At 35.7% G+C, this 22,959-nt stretch overlaps 1 protein-coding gene across 1 annotated transcript in view; it reads left to right on the top strand.

The window, feature by feature from the left end:
• The first annotated feature begins 318 nt into the window (after window positions 1–318).
• Window positions 319–22,959, top strand: part of LOC145674669 (uncharacterized) — a 43,668-nt gene continuing 21,027 nt past the window's right edge. Inside the window, exons 1-2 of the mRNA XM_081744896.1 lie at window positions 319–458; window positions 11,320–11,604. Coding sequence (XP_081601022.1) covers window positions 366–458; window positions 11,320–11,604 — 378 coding nt within the window. The 5' untranslated portion in view covers window positions 319–365. The remainder of the gene's footprint in view (window positions 459–11,319; window positions 11,605–22,959) is intronic.

Here is a 22,959-nt window from a genome sequence, read left to right as displayed (position 1 = left end):
GCGTGGGGATTTACTTCTGTGAAATTTGGTACGCCTATTGTAATTAGGGGGAAACCCCTGTTATAGGTAATAACAATACTAATAAATAAAAATAAAAAAATTGATCAGTGGGGGTTGACGACTGGAACACACCCTTGCGTTCTATTGGGTGGTGAAGTCGGTAGATCTAGGTCAAGCTTCACGACTCGGCGCGAGTACTAAATTATTTATAGTACTTTAATATTTCTTGTCCTAAAAGAAATAGTACCTTGTTATATTTATCCAAGTACTACAAATATTTACTAATGAAGTGTATTGCTTGATTTCTATAGCGCCCTGACGAAAATTGTGGAGAACAGATAAAGAGGAAAATTCAACATCATTGCATGGAGCACAACGGTGGAAATTGTTCCCACAGTACAAAGAGAAGTTCTTCGCCAGAGATTACTGCAGACCTCTCTCAAATTACACCATTACAGGTAATTAGATTTGAAAACTGTTCTCTTTATATATATTTACGTAAGTGAAGAACAACGACGGAAACGCTTCCTTTTTTAAAAAAAAAAAAAACTTCAACTGACAGAAGTAATTCCTAAGCTTCTAAAAAAAATATACGACATGTTTCATAAAACCAGTTATATATATATTCTTCTGCAATTGAGTATATCGTATGTTGCAAAGGTGTCCAGATGAAAGAGTTATTATACAGAGTGGGTTACTGAAAGGGCAGAGTTAACCCGCAGAAGTCTTTACTGTGGTCTATGTTCTTTATAAAAGTTAACTATTTAATATGAAAACTCGATGAAATAAACAACTCTGACTACCGCAGCTGTACCAAATTTCACATAAGTAAATCCCCACGCTAAGCGGGTTTGCATATCCAGGCTCCTAACTATGAAAATATTTACGATCACTCCAACCCCAATCATTTCACAGATTCAACCTGTTGTATATAAGTTATTAGGACGTAAAATTGAATGTAATTTATACGAAAAACCCTTTTATGCATTGCAAGACCTGTAACGTCCAAATATTCACCACAAACTTATAGTTGTATCGACATAAACAAACAAACAAAAAAAAAGTGTGGAGCACGAAACCACTTTACACAAAAGTCAAAAGAGGTCATTGAAGACATAACAACTGGTCGAGCGGTTTGTGTCAGTAGTCTATCAATCAGAAGTTTCTGTGTTCAAACCCTGTAGAAAATATTCTTTTTTTTTTCTGAAAAGTGTGTTCCTATTTTCATCAGAGAACTGAGAACATTTCTTTGAATAAATCTTTGGAAACTACTTTTCTCTCAAATTCGATTAGAAGCGAACATTATATGAATTGCTAATCTAACATCCACAGCTGAGAACAAAATATTAAGTATGTTCAATATGTCATTATTATCATTTGATTTGTAATTAAAAACTAATTATAAGCATTGACGATTTCAGAAGATTCTCCCCGGTAATGGTCAAGATATGAATGAGAAAAAAACTGATAAAACATTATTAGTCTACTTTGAGCATGATCGAAAATAACTTATGTCCACGAAGGGGAAATTTATGTCGACAGGGTCTCAAATTCTCCGACGGGTCATGACCTGAAATTATCATTGTTTGAAAGGTTTCCTTAACAAATAGAATATTATATTTATTTCTCGTTCTACGTTTTGAAATGGAAAAATCATAATTTTAAATAGAATTATAATACGATAAGCATAAAGATTTATACAACTAATGAAGTAAATATCCTTGTGTAAGTTATCGATTTCTATTCGGATTAAAACTCGAATACTCGTTTGCATCACACTTTAAAGTAATTCCTCTCTCTATATATATTTCCTACTGGAAAGCATGTTTAACTCCAATTACTTAATCAATATTTTTAATAATATATTTTTATTGTAATACTCTTACTATTCAATGTTGTATGCACTTAATTTCTCAAAGCAAAACCTCACAAATGTATAATTGACTAGTAAATATTATCAAATAAATTATCATTTAGTTTACGTAAATATTGCATCGCCTGATTTGAAACTTCGTATTTTAAATAATAATAATAATAATAATAATAATAATAATAATAATAATAATAATAATAATAATAATAATAATAATAATAATAATAGTAATAGTAATAAAATCATAGCCATATCTTTATCAGAATTTCAGGCTTAGTCAATAAATGAATTCAACATAGTCTCTATTCGAAGCTCTATTTAATCGAATCAGATAGAAATACGAAGAGGAACTTCGAGAACAGGTAAAAAAAAATGTCACTTTGGTGGGTTGGGAAGTAACTTTTAAGAGTTTTTTTTTTTTTTTTTTACAAATTACAGACAAATGCCTTGGACACTTTTTTCTTTTCTTTAAGTTAACTGATTCACCGAACGTATCTGACATATGAGTAACTTGTCTCTATTTTCTACTCGGTTATACACGTTTTACACTCTTTTCCATTAACCTTGAACGACAAGAACACGAACACAAAAACATCCACATAGGTATGACAGTTAAAATTCCTAACTACCCCCACGGGGAATCGAACCCGGGACCACATACACCTAAGGCACACGTGCTAGCCACTAGACCAGCGGGAAGAGCAAATGAAAAGTATTTTGTAGTGTCTGAAGTTTATAGCTATTTCACCCTGTTGTAGTATGTCTATTGATTTTTTAATGTTTACCGTATTCGTTACTTTGAGGAATGATATATATTATTGATATAGGTTTTATTACATATTCGGCCATAAATATTATATAAATTATCAGAATTATTCATGATCTTTCATGGAAATTCACTGGTGCATGCACAGTAGACAGACAGTGTAATTGGAAGATGAGTTCAACAGAGATTATATATTCCGCCGATTATATTTTATTTAATAACTATTTAGAAGAGATAACGAAAACGAGTCTACATAATGAAGATGGAATTTCCGTAGAAGATAGAATGGTGAGGTGTATACGCTTTGGAGTTGATATGGTTGTTGTTGCAGAATCTAAAAAGAAAATTAATAAGATGTAGAAAACTTGAGAAAGGCTTGTGAAGAATATGGGATGAAAATAAATGTTAGAAAGACAAAATCCATGGTGATTGAAACGAAGCGATCGGTGTGAAATATAGAAGTAGGAGCGGGAAAAAACAACAAGTGATTAGTTTTCGATATCTGAGTACTATTACTAGTGATGATATGACATGCGAACGTGAAACAAAAGCAAGGATAGAAATGGCGAAAAGAGCCTTTAGGATGGAGGAAATAGTATTTTGAGGGGACCACGAATAGAGTTGTAAAGAAAAAGACTCATAAAAGGCTTCGTTTACTGTATTTTACTGTATTTATAGGACATAAACATGGACGAAACTGTAGAAACTGTTAAGAAGGAACTGTATCATGACGGATGTGCTAGAGGGTATGGTGGCAGGGAAGAGAGGGAGAGGACGAATTAGACTATATAGAAACAGAATTAGGCTATTGGCGATATCAAAACAGAAAAATTGTATGTGAAGATGGAGAGGTTAACAGAAGATCGTGGAGCATGGCAGCTTCTCAGCTGCGGTAAGTGACCCGCTGGTAATGGCGGAATACTTCTGATATAATGATACTGATTATGCACAGTAGGAACATGCAAATTTCTACAGGTTTGCAAAATACCTCGCTCTAAAAGCTGTAGAAAACTATCTGTTACTATGCGAGGGAAAATCATAGGTCGAGCAACAATTAGACAAATTGCCATTCAGATAGCTAGGGGTATGAGCTGTGACGAGAAAACAGTGAAGAAATTGATTTAGCGGTATGAAGAAGGTAGTGAATATTTCACATCTTGGCCAAGAAGTAGGAGACCAATAATAATAATAATAATAATAATAATAATAATAATAATAATAATAATAATAATAATAATAATAATAATAATAATAATAATAATAATCCCAGGAATTTATATTTATTTCCAGCAAGACTTTTGCATACCCTCCTAGTGCAATATGTTTTTGTAAAACGGCAATTATAAAATTGTCAAGCTGAATTTGAAAGTCATAATAAGTAGTGCTTTATTTATTTATTGCACAATTCTTTTATGCCAGTAGCTTTCGCCACCTTACTCGCTCTTCATGCTTACTCAGGAGAAAGCTGCGGGTCCCTAGGTTGGGAACTACTGCTTTCCACCAAGGAATTCAGACATCCTGTTAGAAATTTGTGTTCTGACCAACATCAGAAAGTTGTGTTCTTCTGTTTCTACTGCGCATGCACCAGTGAATTTCCATGAAAGATCATGAATAATTCTGATAATTTATATAATATTTATGGCCGAATATGTAATAAAACCTATATCAATAATATATATCATTCCTCAAAGTAACGAATACGGTAAACATTAAAAAGTCAATAGACATACTACAACAGGGTGAAATAGCTATAAACTTCAGACACTACAAAATACATTTTATTTGTTCTTCCCGCTGGTCTAGTGGCTAGCACGTGTGCCTTAGGTGTATGTGGTTCCGGGTTCGATTCCCCGTGGGGGAAGTTAGGAATTTTAACTGTCATACCTATGTGGATGTTTTTGTGTTCGTGTTCTTGTCGTTCAAGGTTAATGGAAAAGAGTGTATAACCGAGTAGAAAATAGAGACAAGTTACTCATATGTCAGATACGTTCGGTGAATCAGTTAACTTAAAGAAAAGAAAAAAGTGTTCAAGGCATTTGTCTGTAATTTGTAAAAAAAAAAACTCTTAAAAGTTACTTCCCAACCCACCAAAGTGACATTTTTTTTTACCTGTTCTCGAAGTTCCTCTTCGTATTTCTATCTGATTCGATTAAATAGAGCTTCGAATAGAGACTATGTTGAATTCATTTATTGACTAAGCCTGAAATTCTGATAAAGATATGGCTATGATTTTATTACTATTACTATTATTATTATTATTATTATTATTATTATTATTATTATTATTATTATTATTATTATTATTATTATTATTATTATTATTATTATTATTTAAAATACGAAGTTTCAAATCAGGCGATGCAATATTTACGTAAACTAAATGATAATTTATTTGATAATATTTACTAGTCAATTATACATTTGTGAGGTTTTGCTTTGAGAAATTAAGTGCATACAACATTGAATAGTAAGAGTATTACAATAAAAATATATTATTAAAAATATTGATTAAGTAATTGGAGTTAAACATGCTTTCCAGTAGGAAATATATATAGAGAGAGGAATTACTTTAAAGTGTGATGCAAACGAGTATTCGAGTTTTAATCCGAATAGAAATCGATAACTTACACAAGGATATTTACTTCATTAGTTGTATAAATCTTTATGCTTATCGTATTATAATTCTATTTAAAATTATGATTTTTCCATTTCAAAACGTAGAACGAGAAATAAATATAATATTCTATTTGTTAAGGAAATCTTTCAAACAATGATAATTTCAGGTCATGACCCGTCGGAGAATTTGAGACCCTGTCGACATAAATTTCCCCTTCATGGCCATAAGTTATCTTCGATCATGCTCAAATGGACTAATAATGTTTTATCAGTTTCTCATTCATATATTGACCATTACCGGGGAAGAATCTTCTGAAATTGTCAATGCTTATAATTAGTTTTTCACTACAAATCAAAGGATAATAATGACATATTGAACATACTTAATATTTTTTTCTCAGCTGTGGATGTTAGATTTTCAATTCATATAATGTTCGCTTCTAATCGAATTTGAGAGAAAAGTAGTTTCCAAAGATTTATTCAAAGAAATGTTCTCAGTTCTCTGATGAAAATAGGAACACACTTTTCAGAAAAAAAAAAGAATATTTTCTACAGGGTTTGAACACAGAAACTTCTGATTGATAGACTAGTGACACAAACCTCTCGACCAGTTGTTATGTTTTCAATGACCTCTTTTGACTTTTGTGTAAAGTGGTTTCGTGCTCCACACTTTTTTTTTTGTTTGTTTGTTTATGTCGATACAACTATAAGTTTGTGGTGAATATTTGGACGTTACAGGTCTTGCAATGCATAAAAGGGTTTTTCGTATAAATTACATTCAATTTTACGTCCTAATAACTTATATACAACAGGTTGAATCTGTGAAATGATTGGGGTTGGAGTGATCGTAAATATTTTCATAGTTAGGAGCCTGGATATGCAAACCCGCTTAGCGTGGGGATTTACTTATGTGAAATTTGGTACGTGTATATATGGGGTTGTCCAAAAGACGAGACAATATAAAACTTCCATGAATACGTACCAGATGAGAGAGCTCTTTCAACAAATAGATGCACTTCCCAAGATGAAACATCACTAAGAACGCCTTGTTGATACAAGAGGGCCTAAGTTCTTATCTTGTGAGGAACACAATGTATACGTTTTAAACATTTTCCACAGTTTTCTCTCTTACCGACAAATGAACAAGCATTTTACTACTTGAATATTTCTTTTCCTAAACTAATTAACTAAATCTATGGTCTATGGAACCTGGAGGTTCAATGTCGCATTCACAAAAGCTCCCCATTTACTTCTATCATTAGTCAACTGGATACAATTTCTACTTTGTCTTCCTATTTCTGCGAGATCAACCTTAATATTGTCCTCCCATCATATTGGTCTTCCTAATGGTCGTTTTCCGATTGGATTTCCATTTAAACCTTTGAAAGCGTTTCTACTTTATTCCATCCTGGCTACATGACTAGTGATGAGCGCAAGAGTCTTGGTCTTGCAGTTTTTGCAAGTCTTGCAGCAAAACCAAGACCAAGACCAGGAATCCCGATGCAAGACCAAGACCAAGACCAAGGGGTGCAAGACCAAGACCAAGACCACACCTGCAAAAGTCTTGCACAAGTACCGTTACTACTCGAACTTTTTACAAAATGTACAAAAGAAGGGGGAAAATCATTATTTTTTTTACCTGAATTTCTTCGCATCAAAAAAAATGCCGCTGGAGTGAGTGTGTTCCCAGTAGTTTATGCAATCCGTGTGAGTTGATCTGCCCCTGTAGCATGTAGCTTCAGTATGTCGTTCTCTGAATTGGTTGTTCATGTTTTCTATAGTTATTGCTCGTTTTCAAGCCACACAGGTGTCATCTTGCGCCATGTGAGCTTTTTCGATGAGCAAACGCCGTGTACGTGGGTTTTCTCGGTATTTTTCCGTTTCCTCCTACTTTCTTCATTCCATCATTTCAGTCATTTATCATCATCGTCGTCTCTCTTGGCGTTGGTGCATAATCGTGGGACGTCATTTCATATCAAAACATATTAGTGCTGTTCTTCCAAAAGTAAAGAGAAATATAGTATTGAATATCGGTAATTCCGTACACCATAGGTGCAGACTACGTGGGTATGGCCTTGGCTCCGAGACTCAAGCATTCGTTGGATTTTTTTCGAAATAACATTTTAGTGACATTGACGAAAACTTAGTGCATGGCACCGCAAGTTTGACTTCATGGGCGGATAATACGTTGAATAATTGTTTATCAATATAACTTTTAGCCTCCTTAGGTATACGGCACATCGAGGATTGAGAGATATAACATTGTACTACAATAATAAATCTACTGTATATTATAAAATTGAAAGTAACTGTTCGTGACTCCTAATCTCTTGAACCACCCGACCGATCTTGAACACATTTTCAACATAGATGAGGTTCGGACCTGAGATGGTTTCTGTCATATCACTTTGACGGTGCAGCTTAGGGGAGGGGGAAGGGAGAGATATTTAAAAATGATCGAAAATGACCGATACTAGAGTGAAATCTATAGTTTTGGGGGTCGCTGAAGTAAACAGTGATACTTCCGATGCTACTTAAATCTAAATCCAGCCCCGTAACTTGGTGGATTGACGAATTCCAGTGTCAAACCCATAGTTTTCGAGGTCGCTGAGTTGAATACTGACCCCTCCGATACCGTTTACGACCAAATTCACCCTCGTAACTTGGGGGAGAGGGAGATAGGTCTACATAGAAATGATCAAAAAAGACCAAATATTAGTGTCGAATACATAGTTTTCGGGGTGAATAGTGATGTTTCCGATCCCGTTTAAATGTAAATTCAGCACCGCAACTTAGGGGAGGGGGAGGAAGGAAATATATATAAATTATGAAAATGACCACTATCCATGTTGAATCCATGGTTTTCGAGGTCATTGAGACGAACAACGACGCTTTCGATGTCGTGCCTCGGAACATCGAGTAGGAGGAAATATATAAATTTATTGAAAATGACCGATATTAGTGCCGAATCCAGAGTTTTCGGGGTCTCTGAGATAAACAGTGACAGTTCTGATGCCATTTAAATCCAAATTCAGCTCTGTAACTTGGGGAGAGGGGGGAGAAATATAAAAATCATCGAAAATGACCGATATAAGAGAGCGCTTTAGTAATAGTAAAAAGTGACTGACTTACGAAACATATTATTATTAGGCCTATTATTTTAATTTAACCCAACGAAGTGGGAATTGATGCTAGTAATCCATAATCACAAGTGAAACTAATTTTGTACAGTTATTTCACATAAATTGGAGTTTGAGGCCGTTATTTTGTATTTCTAATATAGGTTAAAGGTATTTATATAAATTGAGTTTACACAAAAGACATAGAAAATTGAGTTGTTTTTAGTCTTCACTCAAATTATTCTAAAATATTAAGAGGTTTGATTATAGCCTAATAATTATTATTTTAATTTTTCTCTTTTTTGGACAATATTGCTAAACATATCATCATCATCATCATAGATAGTCTGCCATTATTGGCAGGTTACTTGCTGCAACTGAGAAGCCTCGATTCACGGTGGTCCTCAGCTTCTCTTTGTCTTGACGTAGCAATTTTCTGTTTCAATATATTGCTTCAACTACAGTCTTCTTCGCTCCCTCTCTCTCTCTTTCCTCCCACCATACCCTCTAGCACGTCCCTCATAATACAATTCCGTCTCACCCAATATCACAACCAGTTCCTCTTCCTCCTCGTAACAATATCTAAAATTCTTCTTTTTCCCCTACTGCTAACACCTCATTCGTTTTCCGTTCAACACAGCTAATTCTCTCCTTTTTTCTTCATGCTCACGTTTCGAAAGCCTGCAATTTTTTTCATCGCTTTTGCGTAATGCCCATGTTTCTGCCCCATAGAATCAGTAAAACAATATCTCAATATTTAATTGGAAGTTTGTTTAATATAAGAATTAGCTAATCGTTGTTGAAAAGAAAAATCTGCCGCCTTTAGAGTGTAAAAATAATTTTCCAATTCATGGTATTTCAGTAATCTGTGTGCCCTCTTGATTTTCTTTCATGCGTCTCAGAGGTAGCCTCCCCAGTTTGGGAACCAGTGGAGTGTTGAATTTGTTAAAAAATATAAAAAGATTACGAAACGTTGTGATTTATCTTATAAGTAATGGAGCGTGGGCACCCATTGAAAAAATAAAGGTCATCACCTATGTTGTACACTATCATCATACTTACACGAAGGTAAACTATATTACATTTAGGAACATGCATTGTATTTCCGTTACTTTTGGCGCATTGTAGAATTTATTATCGCTTATATCCAGAGTAAAATTTACCTATGGAAAACATAAGATTTTTTAAAAGCAAGACTTGCAAGACTCTTGCAAGCAAGACCAAGACCAAGACCAAGGGTTCCAGTGAAAGACCAAGACCAAGACTGGATGTGCAAGACCAAGACAAGACCAAGACCAAGACCAAGACCACCCCGGTCTTGGTCTTGGTCTTGCATTTGCTCATCACTATACATGACCTGCCCCCTGAGCCTTCTAGATTTGATGACCCTAACAATGTTTGGTAAACGGTATACATTATGCTTTTCCTCGTTATGAAGCCTCCGCCATTCCCCATTCCCGTTTCTGTTAGCTCCAAATATTCGTCTCAGGATCTTGTCCTCAAACGCTTTGAATCCACGTTCTTCTCTCAGAGTAAGTGACCATATTTGGCAACCATAGAGAACAACAGGCATGATTATCGTTTTATATATTTTAAGCTTTAAGTTCATCAGCAGAATTCGCGACGACAAAAGATTTTAAACTTAATAATAACACGAATTCCCTGCTTTTAGTCGACATTTAATTTCTTCGTGAATATGGTTTTCGTCTGGTAATATTGATCCTAAATATCTGAAAGTATCCACTTTATCAAAAGTATTATTTAATATTTGAACGCATCCATAATTTGCAGTATTACGATCGCGACGAACTTCCACGTATTTAGTTTTCTCTGCATTTCTTCTAAACCCATATCTGTGCAAGTCTTTAATAAGACCTCTGCATTTCTTTCTATTGTTCTCTTATCATTCCCTAATAAATTTACATCATCAGCATACGCCATAAGTTGGTGAACACCATTCAGCTGTAGGCTCTGGTTATCTTTGATTTTCCTTATAGCGTACTCCAGGACAAAGCTGAATAATAATGGGGACAACGCATCTCCTTGTTTCAGGCCACTCTGGACGTGAAAGCTCGTGGACAAAAATTTTCGTACCCAGATTTTACTTCGGGATTCAATTTAAAACATCATAATTAATCTAACTAGCTTTCTAGGTGTTCCAAATTCTGTAAGAATGTTATACAATGTTTCTGTCCTAACCAACCTTTCTAAACTCAATACATAGCTTACGTACCGGGGTATTGTATTCCCATTTCTTTTCGAGTATTTGTGGAAGAGTAAATATCTGGTGATAGTTGATCGATTTCATCTAAATCCACACTGATAATCTCCAATAATTTCGTCTGCGAATGGGGTCAATCTTGTTAACATAATGTTTGAGAGGATTTTAAAGGATGTTGGCAGAGGAGAAATATCTCGATAACTTTTATAACCAGTTTTGCTGTTTTTCTGGTGTATTGGAGCAATAATTGATTCTTTCAACTCTTGTGACAATTTCTCTTTGTTCCAGATAAGGAGAATGAGTTTGTGTATCTTGTTCCACAATTTTTACAATCCAGCTAAAATTAACTCAGTCGGAAATTCGTGCACACCCGGCGATATGAGTTTCTTTAATTTCTTTATAGCGATTTCTACTTCTATTCGGTTAGGGTCTGAACTATATGGTTCCGCTGTGTGCACTTCCCTTTCTCCACGAACATTAGTTTTTGGCTGCGTGTTAATCAAATCGTCAAAGAAATGTTTGCATCTATTTAATATGCTATCTGTATCAGTGAGAACCGTTCCGTCGGCTTTCTTTAATACATGTAACGCGAGGTTGATAGCCTTTCTTCAATTCGTTGAAGCCCTGATACACGTTCCTAAAAATATAGTATTTACTCACTGTGTCACGTTTACCCAAGTACAATAATTATTTACTAATGAAGTGTATTGCTTGATTTCCATAGTGCACTGACGAAAATCGTGCAGAACCGGTCAAGAGGAAAATTCGACGTGATATCATGAGGTGCAACGGTGGAAACCTTTCCCACACTAGAAACACTGTCATTGTTTCTCAAGAGAGTGATTGCATGAGGCCCAACGATGAAAACCATTCTCACACTACAAACAGTGGAATCCTTTCTCAAGAGGGCGATTGCATGAGGCACAACGGTGGAAACATTTGTCACTCTACAAAGAGGAGTTCTTCGCCAGAGGTTACTGCAGTGCCCTCTCAAGTGACGCCATTACAGGTAATATAGATTTGAAAATTATTCCTTTTATGTATATTAGTGTAAGTAATGATGTAAAACTTTGTAGTAACAAGGGAATTATTTAACCCACAAACGCCCAAGACCAGTTAGAAATGAAATTTTTGAGTTTTACGTCCCACGGTTATGCCGGTTAGGCTAAAGCAGACGGTGATGATGAGTAATGAATGAAATGGTGGAATGAAGAAAGTGGGAGGAAACGGGAGAACCCCGAGAAAACCCACGCACACGGTGTTTGTCCACCACAAAGTTCACTTGGCGGGAGCAGGGTTTGAACCCGAGACCCCTAGCACCAGAGGTGAACGCTCTACCACTGAGCCACCGCGGCCCCCCAAGACCAGTTAGGTAACAAAAATTTGCATACACTAGCAACTGCCTGAACAATACCGTGTTACATCGAAAACCTGAGAAGAGAAGTGAACGAAACTCTTACAAGAGAACGGGTAGTGTGCCTGAAGTGGAACAACGTTTTTTTTTTTTTTTTTTTTTGCCTAAATGAATGATATAGCCCATGTAACGTAGTGAAACATAAAGTGGGTCACTGGTGGCACAAGGGGCGTTTGTGGGTTAAACAAAAATTCAACTGACAGAAGTAATTCTTAAGCTTCTAAAAAAAAATATCCGCCATGTTTCATAAAATCAGTTTGGGTCACTTCATCCCTTTGGCCTTGAGTTATGGCAACAGAAGCAATTGACCGTATTGGGATGCCTGAAGCAAAAATCCAAAGTGTTTCATAACAATTAGATGTCTTTTCTTTTAAATATGGCTAACATGCTCACATAAACTCAATTCGCTCTTTACATTTTTTTTATAATTTCATCCCGAACCAATAGAACAAATATGTAATCTCAAACCTACTACCTACTACGACACTACTATCAAAAAAAATATGAGATCCTTTTCACGAAAATTTCGTGGAACATATTTATGTTACACTGATCGACAGTAACATTTTTGTATCAAACTAGATGTTCGTAACAGTTTTTGAGTTGCTAGAAACGAATCTGAGTTTAGTTTTGATTCTATGCTTTTAAATTTAGGAATAATGCCAACAATATTGTTAACTAAATGAAAATTGGAGTCGCTTTAGAGTAAGGTTTAGGCTTTCACTTAGGAACCACCTGCTTCTACTTTAATTGCCTTAGTATCAGGGGTAAAAGTGTGAAGGAACGTTGAGGAGGCTGTCTCCCTACTTCCAGAAAATATCTGTGGCGTCCCCCACTTTCTACAAAATTACAATAGGAAAAGATAGTCACGAGGGATTGCGTGACGTCATGCGTCCCGAACCTGCTTTTTGATCCATTTTTACCCCTGCTTAGTTCATTATTATATTCGTATAATTTAATACTTTTGAATGATATTACACTCATGTGTAACGATCCATAAATTCAGGCGGAATTTGGGATTTTTTTTCGAAAACTTTCTTAGAAAAGCGTGCTTTTTTTTTATTATTTGCCCGCCGCTACTGGGCTCCTAGAATGAGGTAATGCAGAGCCGGTCCTAGGCAACTTGCTGTCCTGTGTAATGGCACCATTTGCCGCCCCTCATTTCTCCAGAAAGGACACATCTTAAAAGCCACACTTTTAAGTATTCTCCAAGCGCACCCGAACTCAGAAACGCCTAAACACACCTATAGAGAAAAGATAGTTATCCTTTTTTTTTTTTTTTTTTTTACGGAATTCAATATCCTCCTTCCATCTCAATATATCAGTTTGTAATTCCAGTTTAACTAGCTCTTTTATCTTTATTTTTAATGATTTTCCTTCTGCATCTCTTAATTTCTTTCTTTAAAATACTTGTTTCCTCCTTCAATATAATAAGGAACTTGTTTATGACAAAGACAAACTAGTTTTCATATCAAAACTGTCATAACTAAATGGAATAGGTTTTCACTACTATTTGAGAATTGAGTTCTTGTATTTGACAACAATCAAGCAATTCATGCTGGAATTTGTTTGACCATTTGCTTTAGCACTGTCCATGTGATCCTAAACTAATGCGACCTAAGCATATCTTATTGAAATAGAAGGCAGTAGTATTTGCGTCTCCCTATCACACTTTTCACTGATTCGCTTAGGGACGTCAGGTGACCTGATCACGTGATACAACGTCATAGGGATCAATGCCTACTTGATTTTGGCAGGGGTACTTTGGCCAATCCCTAAATTTTGACAGGGGTACCTAGGACTAACCCCTTAAATTTTGGAAATTGCCAAGTTTCAAAAATTTGGTATGGTAGTATAGGACACTAATAAATACCACTATAAATTTGGGTGATCCATGTCGTTTCCTTTCATGGTTAAAAACTAGCCAAAAATTAGCACGACCATGTGTTTGCCACGAGATCAGCTCTTATATTAAAATAATGCTATAGTATATTTACTATAGTTAATTAAGTTACTCAATGTAGATAAATAATGTCTTATATGTGGTAGCGTAAAGTATACGTGTATCAAGGTGCGTTTGCTACAGCCTTTCTGTTTCAAGTGTGCCCCTTCTGGCGCTGCTGTCGATATGTGTTTTCCTGTACCTCCCTCGAAATTGGAGTGAGAAGTTGCTGCGGCTGAGCTCTTTCAATTGTTGGATGCCGAAGCGTTGGCACAATGAATTATTTCACGGACTTTACTGTCCTCTGTCTTGTTAGCCATTCTAAGCAACGTACAATCTTCACTTGTCAAGACCAAACGATTGAATGACAAATTGACAACACAGCTGAGATCACTCACTTCTTTTCCTTACGCAAAGGGGGCGTTTCCTCCGCTAGAGGATGGCGGGGTAGGTCCGAAGTATGGTTCGCACATTTTCTGAGGGCACATTTGAAATAGACAGGCGCAAGCTTATTAATTCCTGTGATTGTGTTTTTTCCGTCTTTTCCCTTCCGTATTGGAAAAACCTTGCAGATGCCCCTGTTGTCATGAATAATTGGTTTAAAACCGAAGACTCACTGAATGAATAAACCTAATATGAAAGTTATGAGTACTATTTATGTCAGGATAATTATATGCATTTATGAATGAGTCAGTTTTACTTATGGTTAGCATGAAGCATCTACAAAATAAAGTTAGTATTGCAGGATTAAAGCAATATCAGTATCTGGTTCTAAGCAAATTGCAATTCTAAAGCTATAGCAAAATGAATTGATTCATATTCCTCTTCCCTCTAGTTGTCTACATCATTCTACACGAACCTGTTTCCCAATACTATTTTCGCACTTACTGAAAAAGTGATATCACGACGTGAATGTAAAATGGCACGAGGTACGTAGCACTTCTAACTCTAAGCTAGTACTATAGTGAGCACGAGGATTCGTGAAGCCTGGGATCTACACCAATCATAGAACTGCTTTGCCTCACGTGTGATGCATCGGAAGAATTCGGGACGATTCGTGGAGCTGCCTTCCAAACGGACACTTGAGAAAACGTGAAGCAACAGAAGTGCACCCAAACGTAGAAGACATGGCGAACGGGTGACATAAAGGCACCACTTAAAGAACTACAACATCAACACTAAGAAATAAACCCAAACAAACTATTTGCTGAGCAAAACAATATATTTAAATTTAAAAACAACATACGTGACAATTTCGCCAACTAACACTTTGGCTTCAACAGAGGATAGTGTCTGATGAATCCAAAGTATTAGCTGGAGAAACTGTAACACGTATGTAGTTTTTAAATGTGAATGTTTTAAATTTATATTTCGTTCAGCAAATAGATTGTGTTTAATTATGTACCAAGCAAAGCCTCTATTTATGGAAAATATTACTAACAATTATGCGAATTAAATTGTAACAATAATGTTAGCAAGAATATAAAACATCGACAACAACAAAAATAAACAAAACAAAACAAAAGTTATCGACAATCCGACATCCCTCAGATCCCTTAGATCTTCTCCGTATAGCGCGAGAGACAATACTGGCAGAATTTCATGGATGAGGTCTGACTACCGGGACACATTTTTGCGTTTTATTGGGTGGAGAATTTATAGATCTAAGTCAAGCTTCACGATTCCTTGCGATCACTACAACAGTCAAACATTGTTTACAAAATCAACGCCAGGACCGCGACGTGTTTTGCACAATTTATAAGATGACTTCTTTTAGTAAATTTTACTATTTCAATTTTCCTTAAATTTTGCATATATGCGTATTTTCATTGAAAATACGTGATCAATTTCGTTTCACATTTTTCATTAATTGCTTCAAAATTATTATTGTGAGTACCATGGGCGGCGATTAGGGGGGCAAAGGGGGAAGTTGCCCCCCCCCCATTTTTTTGAAGTGACCCATTAATGTATATAGAGTTTCATTTGGAAATGTAAAGTTTTTGTGTGTATTACTGGTTCATAGAAAAAATGTGCCATATAATATTTTTCGTTGCGTGAGTAGGCCTATGTATTGGTTGCCTTCCTGTGGAGTTAAGAAACTACAGGAATTGCGTTTTAATTGCCACGGAAAATGGTCCAAAAATTATCCTTCCAGGATACTTTTCTTTCTTTCTTCTTACAAGGGCTCAATATCTTAATCAGCCGCTTTGAAACTAATTGAGAGAATATTTCGCCAAAAAAAAAAAAAAAGTCTTTCACTAGTTATTCTTTAATTGCACAAAAATCGAAAGTTCCTAAAATGTCTTTCATCTTTCTAATACTAAGGAATATTGATTAAAAAGAGAGTAAAAAGAAACAACTTCTACCTTCTCCATTGAGTTGTTGATTTTGAGCTTAACGTCCTTTTCAGCAACAAGGCTATATGAGACGAAACCTAGTGATCAACGTGGAATTCGAAACACATGAGCTCCGATCAGGAATCGAAGCCGGGTCTCCCATACTTTTTACATTGTTTTGCAGTGTAATATACGAGTAAAGTGGTGTGTTTAGGGGTGTACGAGTGTATATACAATTAAATTTAGTGAATTTGACATAACTCTAGGTTTTATAACTGGAGCGTAGAGTGATTCTAAGTATTGTTGTGTTTTGATATGTGTCCAAGAAAGTGAAAACTGCACCTAATGGCAACGAACATGTTTCGGGAAGCTGCAGAAGTATTTCCTTAAACATCGTAACATATGCTTGTAGTATATTCTGTCTTTCATTTTCTAAGAGTAATGACATACATTTAATAGCATGTGTGGAATTAAAAATATAAGTTGTTCATTAATCCCCAGTTTCAATATAACTTCTACAGAACAAGCTTTATCATTCATTACCATGATTAATATTATCCTATCTTTTTATTTGTTTTGCAAATTTCTTATTAAATACTCTGATGACAATTTTCCAAACAGAATTTTAAGATGTTCATGATCAAGGAATCAAATCTCTTCTTACACCTTCGTTGTTTAAAAGTACAAAGGGCTAGTCCCTACTTGCGTTGCTCTTATCAATTTGCTTAATAAAATATGAAATACGTTATACGATATTTTAACTGAAAAAATAGTATCCTATTTGTTATACAACCTTTCGTCAAATAGTGTTAGAAACAAACAAGGAAACTAACATTAATATACAAATATTCAGGTCTTGCTCCCCCACTTTTAACATTCAATCGCCGCCACTGGTGAGTACATAAATTATTGTTACGTATATAAACAGTCCTTATTTCCAACGTAAGATGTCACTACTTGCTTAAACCCATTAGTTTCCTCCATTATTCAATTTTCCTTCTCTCATTTTAAGTGAATCCTTATCTCAGTGACAATGGTATTCGCTAATTCCAACCCACACTTTATACAATAATCGCGTCAATATCTTTTTCTTCGGCTTGACGATGACATATAAAAGAAAAAGAAAAATACACCGGCTCTCCTCCCGATTTATTGCAGGCTATGTGATTCTGACACGACCAAATTTCATTCTGGTATGCGAGTTGTTATTACATTATGCAGCCAATAGACAACACACATCAGATGAAATTCTGATCAAACCAAGAAAGCAATGGTGTCCATCCAGGAATCGTCAGATGCTGAGTATTACATGTGGATGTGCATTGTCCTATTGCGAAATAGGATCTTCAGAAACTGCAGAAACAGGACTTTAACATACTTCAATCAGTGACATAGCCAGAAACTCATCAAGGAGGTTCAAACACACGTAATTGTATGTACGTATACAAATATATGGGCTCGAAAAATCTTGGTTACCAGGTCGCCATGGCGACTGGAAATACCGGTACAAGTCTAGTACTTAGCTACCCCATGTGCAAGACGTAGTCGGACCGACCGCGAACCGCGGTGGCCTGCCATCGAAAATTTGGCAGGTCGATGGCGGCTTAACGCGGCGGTACCGTTACGAAATTACACGAATGTCGCAATTTTACCGCCATGGTGGTAATAAGACGGCATCCGCCGTTTCTTCTCATCTGAACCACTAGTTCACGGTTGAAACCACCAGTACAGTCATTAAACCGAAACATAGCCGCTTTGTAACCACCAGTACCGCCATTAACCCGCCACATGGGCTCTTCTCTGCCGTCTTTAATCCTCTACTCTCAATTTTGCCAACAACGTATTGTATTGATATTTATAACCTGAAAGTTCTATACCAATATATGGTTATAATATAAAATAACTACCGCTTTAGCGTACTTGTATGTTAATTTAATATGAAAGACATGGCCTTCCGAGTATAGCAGAAGTAACAAGAAATTGTCAGTGAGATTTTTTTTATTTTATTGTTTGCAACGAGCAAAGCTATCCGCAGTATATTTGACATTTTTGCTAAGTAACGAGTAACGTAACATGTTCTGCTGTAATCGGTCACGAAAATAGTTCTGTAAGTTTATGAACCGTCTGGCAACAGTTACATGTGTAGGCTGCCACCTATGGTTCTTATATCCTAGCAGCGCACGTTACCGAGTTCTCGCCATCATTCAGCGGTCATTCGTCGAAAAGTCTCTATAACACCGCCTGGCGGGAAAACGACAACTGACAGCTAACTATCCGACGACGGCAACCGCTTTGCTTCCGCTTCGGTGGTTTTCCACTTGGAACCGAAAGCGGACCAATATCGGCAGTCATTTTTCCTTCGCTTTGGCGACTATCCCTCAAAAGGCGACGGCGGACCAATTAGGCTCGGTTCAGACGAGCAGAAAAGTCTGTTGCGGGCCCGCAACAGGCTCGCAGCAGACTCGTGCGGGCGTCACAGATCCACCAGTTCAGACGAGCAGAAAAGTCTGCTGCGAGCTCGCAACGAACTCGGGCGGGCGTCTCAGTCCAACATAGAAAACAGTTTATTTTATTTTCAGCTATAATTGTCTTCCATGTTTATTGATTTACGCAATGACAAAGAGAAGTTTTTAAAATTATTTTCGCATGATCAGTACTTCGTTTGATGAACTCTTAACAATAATAAGTTAAGTGTTAAAATTAAAGCAGAAGGTACTATCATAAGACTTCCGATGCCACCAATTCAAATGTTAGCTGTTACATTAAATGTAAGCTAATTATGGTAACTAACTATCGTTTGTATGAATACAGAAAATAAGACATTCGGGGATCTATTCATAGACATTTTCAGTTCTTATTAGCGTCCACTAGCGTGGATTAACTGTCGCATGACTAATTTCAATTTTTGGCATATGTGTGCAACTATAAATTAAAAATTAGACATTTATTTAATCATTTCTAAATATTTCGCTCCTAAGAGGGTAAGAGAAGCATTTCAGTAACAGTAAAATTTCCCTTTATTTATTCACAAAGAGCCGAAAGTGAGAATTCACTTCAGTTAGAGATGAAAAATCCGGAATGTAAACTCCTAAATAAAAATAATGGAGCACAGGTTCCAGCTTTTTTTTATTTTTTTCTCTTGAAGAGAAGGGGGATTTCTATAGTAGTGGGATCGAGGTAGCTCAGTGGTAGTGCGTTCACCTCTGGTGCGAGGCGTCCCTGGTTCGATCCCAGCTCGCTTTAAGTGGTCTTTGTGGTGGACAAACACCGTGTGCTTGGGTTTTCTCGGGTTGTCCCGTTTCCTCTCACCTTCTTCATCCTATCATTTCATTTATTCTCATCTTCACTGTTTCTTTTAGCCTACCCGGCATAATCATTGGACGTAAAACTCAAAGATTTCATTTCATTTCTATAGTAGTGAAATTACCCTTTATATAATGAGAAAGTGTTCAATGTGAGAATCGCTTAAATTGGAGATGTGAAATTCCGAATTTAAACTCTTAAATAAAAATATTTGATTTAGTATTTCCAAATAGTCCACTTCTAAGGTGGGAAAAAGGGGACTATTTTTATAATTGTAACATTTCCCTTTATTTATTCACACACTGCCGTGTGTGAGAGTCTCTTAAGTTAAAGATATGAATTCCAAATATGAACTCTTACGTAAAACAATGGAACATGTTTCAAGGCTTTCGTATATTCCACCGCTAAAAGAGGAAGGGTCATTTATATAATACCAAAATTTCCACTTATTTATTTAAATCTAAGTGCATAGGAAAGTTCAAAATTTACGCTAAAATACAGTATCTAATGGAGTTTTGTAAGTACACTTTTATTGAAATGCCATCATCAGGAGGAAGGTGGTTCAAATATTTTACGAATAACTATAAAAGGATTTGAGAAAATTCCCAATATGTGTAGCACACCACAAGGAGGCAATGAAGCAAAAGAAAACAGAAAAAGATGGACTGATTATTTTAGAAATCTTGCTATTTTGTTTTTTTAAAAGATTTTGAATTCTTGTTTTTAAGTGCCAATAGAATAAAATAACTTACTTTCGACAAGATACATTTTCAATCAAATCACGCAACGCAAAATTGAATGGAAATCAACCTTTATACGGCTGTGATCGTCACAACGTTTGATCAATCGATTGCCGATTTAATCTCGATGTCACACCAAGCATGAGAAAATCGACGCTAATTGTCTCTGGCTGAGGAGGGAAATTCAATGCAAAAAAAAAGCAACCCCCCAGATTTTTTGAACACCCCCTAGGTTCAACATTTTGGATAAACCACAGTTCGTAGTGGTACCTAATTTCGTCACAACACCTTGTATTAGGATGTATTAATATACAGTATGGCGCTAAATTCGTTGTACAAAAGCATAGGGGTGATTCCTGAGAGCAAAACAAAAAAGTTCTAATAAACATAGGGCAAAAATCGCTTCGTTTACGTGTTATAAGCTGCCGAAAGCGTGGGAAAACAAAATTTAGAGTTAAATATTGCACAAACTACTGACATTGTGAGCGTAGACGTGGTGCGACATGATGTTGTCAAAGGATCCTAACCTGTTCTATCCAAATTTGCAGTTTTCACATTTGTGCAATGGTGGCGCAAGGGATTCCCCGAAGGACGTTAGGGATTCCCGGATATTTTATGACGTAAATTGAGTTGACAAAATTATGTAAAAGACGTCTAAAAGACCTGAAACTAATACCACGTGGCAGGTCATACACATACAGGCAGATAAAAGATGGTGAATAAGGTACTGTTCACTGTGCGTGGTTGCATACTTTCTTAAAAAGTACAAGTAAAGGCGATGTGCAAGATTTCACCAAAAACGTCACGCCGCCAAAATGTAAAAATATGTACAACACAAGCCGATAGGTAACAGAAAATAAAGAAATTGAAATTACTAATTTGCTCTAATTAATGACATTCGAATTCATTTCATGACGATCTGTTATTGATTGAGAAAAAGAAAGTACTCTAGTCTCATTTGTGTGATGTACTGATCGAAATGAATGTGCTCAAACAGTTATGTGTATTATTATTATTATTATTATTATTATTATTATTATTATTATTATTATTATTATTATTATTATTATTATTATTATTATTATTATTACGCGTTCTTTGTCTCTTAATAGTAGTTCTTGTTCAATTCCTGTAGTATTAAAGATAAATGCGTTCTCAAAAGTGTTGCGATATCATTAACATGAGCAGAATAGCAATCGGAATTTCTTTATTTTCTTTTACCTATCGGCTTGTGTTGTACATATTTTTACATTTTGGCAGCGTGACGTTTCCGGTGAAATCTTGGACATCGTCTTTACTAGCACTTTTTAAGAAGGTATGCAACCACGCACAGTGATCATTACCTTATCCACCATCTTTATTTATTTATTTATTTATTTCGACTTATTTTACATGTCGAGGTTAAGGCTATATGAAGCCTTATCTAACACCTAAACATGATACAAAATTGAAAAATCAAAGAATATAGTTAACAATAGCAAAAGAAAAAAGTTAGAAAATAAAAAAAAACATACAAGAAACAGACGGTCACTTGAACACACACACACACACACGCACACATAACACACACAAATATATTATAGTGCTACACGAAAGTACATACATGTTACAATATATAATAAATGTTGAATTTTATAACTTTATAACAAGCTTCTCTATTGGCTCTTCTGTCTCTGTGTCCATTCAACCCTGCTTCGATAATAATAAATTATAAACTATTCTTTTAAAAGATGCTAGAGAGTTTGACTCACGTACCGAAGTTGGCAAAGTATTCCAATCACGACACGTTGAAATTATATATGATTTCGAGGAGTAAGTTGATCTTTGAATAAGAATTGCAAGTTGGCTATTAAAACGTGATCTTGTGTTCCTCTCATGGAAATCGCTTTAAAAATTAAGGTGTTTTAGAAAATAGGAAGGTTCTGTAAAAGTAAGCGTTTTATACAGCAGTACCAACGAGTGCAATTTTCGCCGTTGCTGCATCTTCAGCCATTGCAGCTTTTTAAAGAATGGCGTTACATGATTTGAGAATTTTAAGTTAAAAATAAAACGTATACAAGCATTTTGTACTCGCTGCAAGCGCTTTTGTAAATGTATATCAGCGTCAGTTAAGGCGGTGTCACAGTACTCCAAATGTGGTACCACTAGGGTTTGAACAAGAGCTTTTTTTTCAACTGTGTTGGTAAAAAGTTTTTTAATTTGCTGAGAGAATGAAGAATTCCAAAAGCCTTCTTGCATGATGCGTTAATTTGATCGGACCAAGTTAAATATTTGTTAAGTATGGCGCCAAGATTTTTCACAGAGGAAGAGAAGGGAATATTTACGCCTTCTAAAGTTATATTGGGAACAAGTGAAGCATCTATTAACGTCGTTGCACGTTTGGAAGTAATTAAAATTGACTTTGATTTGACTGGATTTATAATCAAACAATTATTTGCTGACCATTTAGCCAAATTACTCAAGTCTTCGTCCATCTTTGTTATACAAGTATCTATTTGCCTTGGTGAAGAAGATAGATACAATTGAACATCGTCTGCATACATGTGATACTTACAGTGTTTTAGAGATTGTGGTAAGTCATTAACATAAAGGCAGAAAAGAAGAGGCCCTAAAACACTACCTTGAGGAA

This window comes from Thermobia domestica, chromosome 17, assembly GCF_964235325.1.
Source record: "Thermobia domestica chromosome 17, izTheDome1.hap1.1, whole genome shotgun sequence".
Lineage (NCBI taxonomy): Eukaryota > Metazoa > Arthropoda > Insecta > Zygentoma > Lepismatidae > Thermobia > Thermobia domestica.
Note: the sequence above shows the minus strand (reverse complement) of the source record. Positions and strands in the feature narration are given on the sequence as shown.